Genomic DNA, 8,419 nt, shown 5'->3' on the forward strand with positions numbered 1-8,419 from the left:
AGCCCAGTCCTGGCGATGGGGGTCCTTTGCTGTTTTGGCTGTGTGAAAAGGCTGTTGAGCCAGGTGCAGATGGAGGGACAGATGGAGCCATGGGGCTGTTTCATTGTATATGTCATATATAGTCTGCAGGAAGGAGTGCCACCTGATCTCTACAGACAATGACAGGAGTCTTTAATAAATGATGTTATTGTTGATGCTCATGTTTGTGAGGATGAGAATTAAACTGTATAATAAACTCAAGTTACCATCCACTGTCTCCGCATATGCTTTGGGTAGTGTCTGGGACTGGAAAGGCTTGAACGTCGACCAAAACACGACAATCTTTAGGTCACGGCTTTTCTTTTTAGTAAGAGCCAATATTGTTCTAAGAGTAATGGGTGTCAGTGGATAGGCTCTTTCTCCAGAGGCCTGGAAGTGTAGCCAGGCGTGGCTCATCGAGGGGCCTGGGTGTAAAGCTCCCAGCTACTGTAGCCCGCGTCAGTCTGCCCCTTCCTCCGTCTCGGCGCCCTGGACGACCACCGGAGCCAGCAGCTCCTTGAACCCGGCTGTGTTCCTGCAGAGGGAGAACACAACTAGAGCTGCAGAACAAGGGAAAGGCGGGATTGTTTTGGGGGGTGTGGCCGCCCTATGAAACGTCCTATGACGGAGGTCCTTACCTGTCTCGTTTGGACTGCATCACGTTGGAGCGTTCCCTCCTCACCTGCTCCAGTCGCTCCCGTACCACGGTCTTCTGCTGGCTCTTATCCTCCTGAGACACGCGACACACAAGTTCAACACTGACAAGAACACAGCTGTAGGCTACCCACCTATGGGAGGTTGTGTGTGTGTGGCCCACTCACTTGTGTTAGGTTGTGTGTGAGGTGTCGGAGCCTGTCTTTCTGTTTGAGGCCCAGCAGGTCTTCTTCTGACTTCCTGTTCTGAATGATGGACAGGCGCTCTTGAACCTAAGACAGAAAGGGAAAAGGCAGCATTAACACTAATGTTTTTATTTTTACAGATATTCATGGACAGTTAAATGATATAATCTAGTATGGCTGTCACTATGAGGATTCTAGGGCATGTGTGTCCCTCCTCTCTCACCCGTAGCAGTTGTCTCTCTCTGTCTCTCTGCTGCTTGTGCTCCACCTTCTTCTGCATGTCCACCAGACTTTGCATCGTTCTCTCCCTCTCCATCACAGAGACGGGCTCCCCGGTTCTCTCTCTACCTAGTATAGAGTCTTGCATCCTCGCACTCTCAGGGACACATTCCGCCTGCGAGGCATAAGAGGCATGAGGAGTATTGGATTCGGATCATTCGCAGTATAACCTTCCGTTTTGAAATCACATTACTCTAGCAGGATGACTCATGTCTAGTACTGAAAGCACTGCTGTATTTCAGTGGTCGTCGGACAGAGGTTTGTGTTGCATTCGGAGGTACCTGGTCTACAGCGGATTGATCCAGTCCACTTTGCGTCCAGGGTTCAGTGGCTGGGTGGCACACTTCTTTTTCTGCTGGCTGCCCTCCCACAGCGCCCAGGTAAGCAAACTCACCGGGCGCCGCTGCGAGTACGTCGTCATTGCTCTCCTCCTCCACAGGAACACCGCTCGTCCCAGCCTTCGCCTCAGGCACAGGGTGTGTGCGTGCCACGTCGACAGCGCCCGCGGTCTCTCTGTGTGTGACCGGGGTGTGTGCGTACAGATCCACGTCACACCCTGCGTCTGCCGTCTCCAGCGGCGTCCTCAGGGCCTGGTCACCCCCAACAGTAGCAGACTCTCTCTGTAGCACAGCATTGGAGCACACGCGCGTCAAGCGGCAAACTTAGCGAGGCGGATGGAACTCAGAGAGGAGCACCTGACCCGATGGTGAACCAGTGATGTCGTACCTGTCCGATGTCGACGGCGTGGCCTTCAGTCGGTCGGGGTCCCAGTCCAGCTTTCGAGCTCGACCGGAAGAGAGACGAGTCGAGCACCTCCAGCCGTCTAGCCCCGCAGCCTGTCTCCCCCGGGGGGTTTGGGTCCCCGATGGAGTGTCCAGGTGTGTCGCGCGTGTCGCAGGGACTCGCTCCTTGCACACTGCAAAAGGAATCCTGCTCCATCACGGCGGCAGACACGTCCTGGACAGAAAAACACGGACCTCCGCATGGTAACGTACATCGTGTTCACAACCACAGTTCCGTAGTTCTACGAGAGAGACTTACTGTAGCTGCTGCCTCTGGAGGCTTGCTCCAGGCCAGGGTGATGAGAGAGTCCTGTTTCTCAAAGATCTGGGGTGTCTTGGTTGGACTGCCCTCCTGGCCCACCTTAAGCCCTCCATGTGCACCCTCCAATGCATGTGCGCTCTCCCCTTCAGTGGAGGTGAGGGAGCTGGCTTGGGGTGTGTTGGAGGAATCCACCGTGGGTGGGACGCATAGGATCTCCAGGTAGGGCAGGTCCTCAAAGGTTTCTCCACAGCCTGTACACACACACATCCTTAAACGGCAGCAAAGAAGTGTGTGCATGTGTGTCTGTGTGTGTGTGTATGATTCGAACTACCTGTACAGATATCCTGTCTCTCCCTGCTCCCGTCAGTGTGAACTTGGTTCCCATCCATGGCCCTCTGCTCCGGTATTGCGGCTGTGACATTATTCTGGGCTGGGATTGGTGGAGAGGGTTCCGGGCAGGGGTCAGGGGGGAGGAGGGAGGAGGAGATGGGCGGGGCATCTGAGGTCAGGAGAGTGAGTAGACAGTTGAGACGAGGGTTTCTGACATCACACTCGTGCTCCTTTCTCAGGGCCAGTAGATGCTGCTCCCTCTGATACAAACACACACACACACACACACACACACACACAGACAAAGGAGATGAACAGATTTCTTAATAATAGAACAGCACTAGATATGTTCTTGTGAACCTAGCTCCACAGGTGTGTTCTTACCATGTCCACCAGAGAGGGTAGTACTGCAGAGACCTGGTCCTCCTGTAGCTCCATGAGCTTGGTCAGGAGGACCAGGGCACAGGCTCCCCACTGGGAGTGGGAAGAGGGCCCTACTGACTCCAGGCTCTGGGTCTGGTCCTGTGTCTGGAGGTGGGTCTGGTCTTGGATCTGGTCCTGGATCTGGTCCTGGATCTGGTCCTGGGTCTGGTCCTGGGTCTGGATGTGGGTCTGGTCCTGGGTCTGGTCCTGGGTCTGGGTGTGGGTCTGGTCCTGGGTCTGGTCCTGGGTCTGGGTGTGGGTCTGGTGCTGGGTCTGGTCCTGGGTCTGGGTGTGGGTCTGGTCCTGGGTCTGGTCCTGGGTCTGGGTGTGGGTCTGGTGCTGGGTCTGGTCCTGGGTCTGGGTGTGGGTCTGGTGCTGGGTCTGGTCCTGGGTCTGGGTGTGGGTCTGGGTCTGGGTGTGGGTCTGATCCTGGGTCTGCATCTTGGCTGTTTGGGTTTGGGACTGAGGCTGAAGCTGGAGTATAGTAGATCCCTGGGGTGACTGGGTCTGAGTGTGTGTCTGCAGAATGGCATGTATGTGTTTCATCTTCCTCACACACGCCTCTCTCAGAGCAACCTCCCTCTGCTGGGTAAGCACTAGAAGAAAACGTCAACACGCTGTTAGACTGCAACGACAAGTACCATAGTGCATAACAGACAGACAGACAGATAGACAGACAGGACAACAAAACGACAGCTAGTCGTAAGGATGGACAGAGGGACAGACAGACATACCCTCTCCAGGTGAGCTCTGCCCTCCTAGCCCCTGCAGATCTTCCAGGGAGACCCCATGCAGCAGCCTTAGCAGGTATCTCCTCTCCTGCTCCTGACTCAGCACCATGTAGTACAGCACAGCCTGCAGGGAGAGGGGAGAGTCAATCTCCCCCTGTTATCACAGCGGGAGCAGCATGTGATGGGAGAGGGGAGAGTCAATCTCCCCCTGTTATCACAGAGGGAGCAGCATGTGCAGCATGAGCAGCATCACTGGCACTGCACTTCAGTGGATCTCATCCTACCTGTCGGGAAGATCCTACCAGGTCTCCTTGTGAGGCAAAGTTTCAGGCCCTCACCAGCTCTCCACTGGTGTCCCACAGGGCTCCGTCCTTGGACCCCTCCTCTTCTCCCTGTACACCACCTCCCTTGGACCAATCATCACCTCCCATGGCTCGTCCTACCACTGCTACGCTGACAACATCCAGCTGTACCTGTCGTTCCCCCCGACTGATACGGGGATCTCAGCTAGGATCGAGGCCTGCCTCGCAGACATCTCCGCCTAGATGACCAAGCACCACTTCCAGCTGAACCTCACCAAAACAGAACTTCTCATCATCCCAGCCAAACCCTCCATCTCCTTCGATCTCAGGAGATACCTGTCAGAGCATTCCACCCAGCTGCTAGTCCAAGCACTTGTCCTCTCCAAGTTGGACTGCTGCAACTCGCTGCTCGCCGGTCTCCCAGCATGCCCACCCCGCCCTCTCCAAGACGCACTTGTTCCGAGAGACAACGGCACTTAGGAATGATTTACTGGATCTGATGTTAGTTTCCTCCAGGATCATAAATGACTCTTATTGAGAGACTTGTTGCTCTTGTTGGTTAGTTGTAACTATTTACATTTAAAATTATTGTACTTGCTGTGAAATATATTTTTGTTTGTTTGCTTTTTCTACAGGTGCACTCTTGCACTTTTGAGGTTCATGTTGTTTACTTGTAACTTGTGTAAGTGCCTTTGGCACTTATTTGGTTTTTCACAATGCATGCTTCATGTTTTGGCTACCTGCAATGTTTGGGGATATCTCGTTTTTATGATCAGTGACCTGTGCACTTTTCTAAAGCTCTATCTTGGAAGGTGCTTTGGATAAAAGCGTCTGCTAAATGAATACATGTAAATGTAAGCGACTGATGAGAGACGTGTCTGTATACCTGCTGGGATGAGATCCAGGGAGAAGGCTCCACCGTCTTCCGCTCCTCCCCCCACTCCTGGAGCAAGAGTCGGGCCTGCTCTTTAATCCCGGGGCTCCTCACAGACGGCCTTAGATAGGGAGAGAGGAAGGGAGGGAGGGGAGAAAAGAAGAAACGGAGGAAGGAAGGTGCAGACGTTGAAAACGTGCGCTGAAAACTGTCCGTTCGGTCAAACGCGGGTTTTGCAAGGACTGAAAAGCCAAAGACGGTGTTGCGACGCTGTCGCCCGAGAGAGTCCAGCGTCTCACCAGGCCTGCCAGGCCTGCCAGGCAGCCAGCAGGGCTCCTGGGGACTGCAGCTCCCTCTGGGCCCTCACTGTGGCCAGTCTGACGTACAGACTCAGCAGCTGCAGGGCCGGCTGGTCCAACCTCCAGAGACACAGGATAACATGGAACAGGTCAATTCAGTCAGGGGTCTGTCAGAACACTGTGTGTGTGTGGGTGTGTGGCTGTTTACCTCTTGCTCAGCGTTGTCAGTTCCTTTTTCTCATCCCGTTGGGAGGCCTGAATCTTAGCGAGGAGGGAGATGGCCGTCCAAACCTCTACCTTTGGTTGTATCGAATCAGGACAACTCTTCGATGACACGCCCTCATGGGACCTACCATTGAGTTGGATGGTTATCGTGTGGACGTGACGACACCATTGTGTGTGTGTGTGAGTGTGTTACCTGTACATCCTGAATGCTCCAGGCAGATCACACAGACGCAGCAGGTCGCCTGTTTCCAGTGCCTCCTCGATCCTCTCTCCCAGCTCCGCCACCCTCTCTTCCCGCTGCCATGGCAACAGGTTCGCCCAGTTCTCCTGGCCTGTGATTTGGGTCAGACAAACCAGGTCTCCGTACTCATCGTCGTCACCTCGATTTATCCGAGGGGTTCCACAGTGTAGTATCTTCTCTCACCCAGGTTTTCCTGGAGCATCTCTGTGCAGAGGGTGTGAGTGACTGTGTCGTACTTCACTTCCACCAGTAGATGAAGCTCTGATACGGAGACACACCTCAGCGTGTGAACTCCAGCCCAAGTCCCTTCCACGCTCTCTGACATCTCACCTTGGCTCAGAGATGGTAGGACGCTACACACACCACCTACTACCAGTCTGGGGGAGAAACACACACACAGACACACACACAAGATTTAAGTAAAGCAAGAGAAATAAGGATTATTCCGGTAATGTGTCCTTTCTAATTCCTACCTGGCCCAGCATTGCCTAGCTGTCCTCCTCAGTCTCCACATCCACCCTCTGCTGCTCTCCCCCTGCTCTCTGTCTCCTGCCTGCCTCCCTCTCTGCAGGTAGGGGGCAGTAGAGTGTCAGCGACAGGCGCGAGAGAAGCTTCATCGCTACAACCAAGCCGCACCACAAAACGCCAGTACCTCTGAGCGATCCTCCCGGTCTCTGGATGTGGTGCATGTCTCTGGTGTGGATGTGGGTGGATGTGTTTGTGTCCCCACGCTGAGCAGCTGGAGGTCCCAGTAGAGCTGCAGAGAGGTGGGACGTCTCAGACGCAGACCACCAAGCGTTCTCATGCACGCTGTCAATGCCCCTCCCCTTTCACTGGACCTCTTCTCGCATTCATGCCCTTGTGTTAGTTTTTAGTTCCTCAAGGACAATTAGAATTCTCTCATTCTCTCTTGTACCTCTTCTCTCCTTCCTCGCTCTGACTCCATCTCCAGGAGAACATCCAGAACGTTCCTTCCAGAGCAGGACCAGCTGTCGTCCTCCCCTGCCACCTGAGGTGATATGCAGATTTTCGATACATATGTGAGGTTGTCTCTTGTTGTAGTCAAGAGGTCACGCAGTGGGTCTCTGACAATACACATATAGATTGGAGAATGTGCTACTTTCACCTTTGGAAAGAGCAACATGCAGAAAATAGTACAAACAATGAGTGATGACCGAACCACTTGTGTGTTGTTTTCCCTGTGCATGAAGTCGTGGAATGTGTACCGTTTAAGGACATGTTTTGGTGGTTACTATATTTGTACTGTCCAGCTCATGTATATAAAGTCCATCTTATTAGAGAGACATGTTTCTCACTCATGCAAGCCACTCTGTTGTTGATTGGTGGCACGATCCAACGTCATCGCTAATAAAACCGAGCTAACCTTTTTCTAATCGTCATGCCTCTGTCCGGTCTACCCGGTAAGAGATTCCATCCTTACAGGAGGGGAAACCATTATCTTTGGGTGCTGTGGGGGCTCTGTGTGTGTGTATGTGAGTGAGAGTGTGGATAAGTCTTGTACCCTCCTTGTGGCTGCGAGTGCATCTTCCTGGCTGGAGGGCTGATGCAGCACCTTGTGGAAGAGCACACACAGATCCTCGGGGGCTGGAGATGGAATCCCACATGCGCGCACACACACACACACATTTAGAAATAGCTTTAAGGGACGCTGACCCAGAGACTGGTTATTTGCAACTAACTGTGCCAAGTATCAACATACTTATTTGTGCACACCCACTTGAATACTCCTATTCTCCACACACACACACACACACACACACACAAACAAACAATAATAGTATGCAATGGCAGCAAACATTCCTACAGAATGCTGCTACTCCTACCTCCTCCATGTTGTCAGTGCAGACGGATGAATTAAACAGGATATTGCTACGGTGTCACCAGGGCAACACATGGATCAAGTTACCAGACAACGAAAGTGACATTTTGTCTATAGGACCCACACAGGAGAGTTAGTATCACGTTAAACTAAACCATGTCACACATCTTACCTTATCTCCTGTGCAAAGGGATTCTGGTTCCAATACAATAATGCAGTTTGTATGCTTGTGTACAAGTAATAGACACATTTAGCACCAAATTTGTGAAACTTTTATTTTTAGAAGGACAGAAGAACTATAAGTGAAATCCCACCAACAAAGCATAATAACACATCTGTTATTGCACACAAGGCACCGAATAATAATTCCTATCTCAACATTAACATTTTATTCATAACACTTATTAAAAAACCAACCAAATATATTTTTTGTCAGTCCCAATATCCTCAACAGCTCCCAAAATTAGCACACGCTGAAGTAGGTAGGAGGTACAGTACGTTAGTTACAGTAAATTTGAAACGTGTGTGTATGTGTGTGTGTGTGTTAGGGGTTGCCATGAATGATCTTTGGACACTTCTCTGCTGGTATACAATAGTTGTTGTGCAGGACCAAGCCAGCAGGACACTGGCAGCCTGGCACACAGGGCTTGAAGCAGTGGCTCTCTATCACCCCTAGTGGCACATTCTTGTTAAAGCAGGTCACTGGGCACGGGGGGCCACACTCGTCAAACACAAAGCCCCTCTCCACAGGACACCCGACCGCTACACAGGGAGAGAGAGAGGGAGGGAGGGAATGAAAAAGGGAGGGGTAAAGAGAGAGAGGCATAGAGGGAGAGAGAGAAACGGAGGGAGAGAGAAAAAAAAAAAGCAGTGTGAGTAGTAGTTGTAGTAAACAGTGTGTGTGTGTTTGTGTCTGTGTACGTGTGTATGTGCGTGTGTGTGCGTGTCTTAAAGGGACCCTACCACACAGCGAC

General features: G+C 52.1%; 2 protein-coding genes across 2 annotated transcripts in view; both read right to left on the reverse strand.

The window, feature by feature from the left end:
* Positions 1-242: 242 nt before the first annotated feature.
* LOC146258635 (uncharacterized) lies at positions 243-7,458 on the reverse strand. Its single transcript, XM_084671819.1, has 19 exons — positions 7,450-7,458; positions 6,522-6,614; positions 6,242-6,362; positions 5,789-5,935; positions 5,558-5,696; positions 5,348-5,461; positions 5,140-5,259; positions 4,853-4,961; positions 3,668-3,818; positions 3,381-3,529; positions 2,895-3,104; positions 2,518-2,770; positions 2,178-2,431; positions 1,863-2,093; positions 1,418-1,756; positions 1,081-1,251; positions 840-944; positions 657-748; positions 243-553 (listed from the first exon to the last, which is right to left on the reverse strand). Exons 1-19 carry the CDS (start codon positions 7,456-7,458, stop codon positions 478-480), a joined length of 2,883 nt encoding a protein of 960 aa, XP_084527945.1. The 3' UTR covers positions 243-477.
* A 250-nt stretch (positions 7,459-7,708) lies between these two features.
* The window catches only part of kcp (kielin cysteine rich BMP regulator), a 23,781-nt gene continuing 23,070 nt past the window's right edge, over positions 7,709-8,419 (reverse strand). Inside the window, 2 exon segments of the mRNA XM_084673110.1 lie at positions 7,709-8,207; positions 8,409-8,419. The exon segment at positions 8,409-8,419 is cut by the window's right edge and continues 290 nt beyond it. Coding sequence (XP_084529236.1) covers positions 7,990-8,207; positions 8,409-8,419 — 229 coding nt within the window. The 3' untranslated portion in view covers positions 7,709-7,989.

Source organism: Hypomesus nipponensis, chromosome 14, assembly GCF_054491055.1.
Source record: "Hypomesus nipponensis isolate SF chromosome 14, ASM5449105v1, whole genome shotgun sequence".
NCBI classification, from domain to species: Eukaryota; Metazoa; Chordata; class Actinopteri; order Osmeriformes; family Osmeridae; genus Hypomesus; species Hypomesus nipponensis.

Bases quoted from the DNA above. Each gene is read 5' to 3' on its own strand.
- LOC146258635 (XM_084671819.1), bottom strand. The intron at 5,462-5,557 runs GTAACACACTCA...GTCATCGAAGAG, and splicing joins GGAGCATTCAGGATGTACAG to TTGTCCTGATTCGATACAAC. The intron at 3,530-3,667 runs GTATGTCTGTCT...GTTTTCTTCTAG, and splicing joins GCAGAGCTCACCTGGAGAGG to TGCTTACCCAGCAGAGGGAG.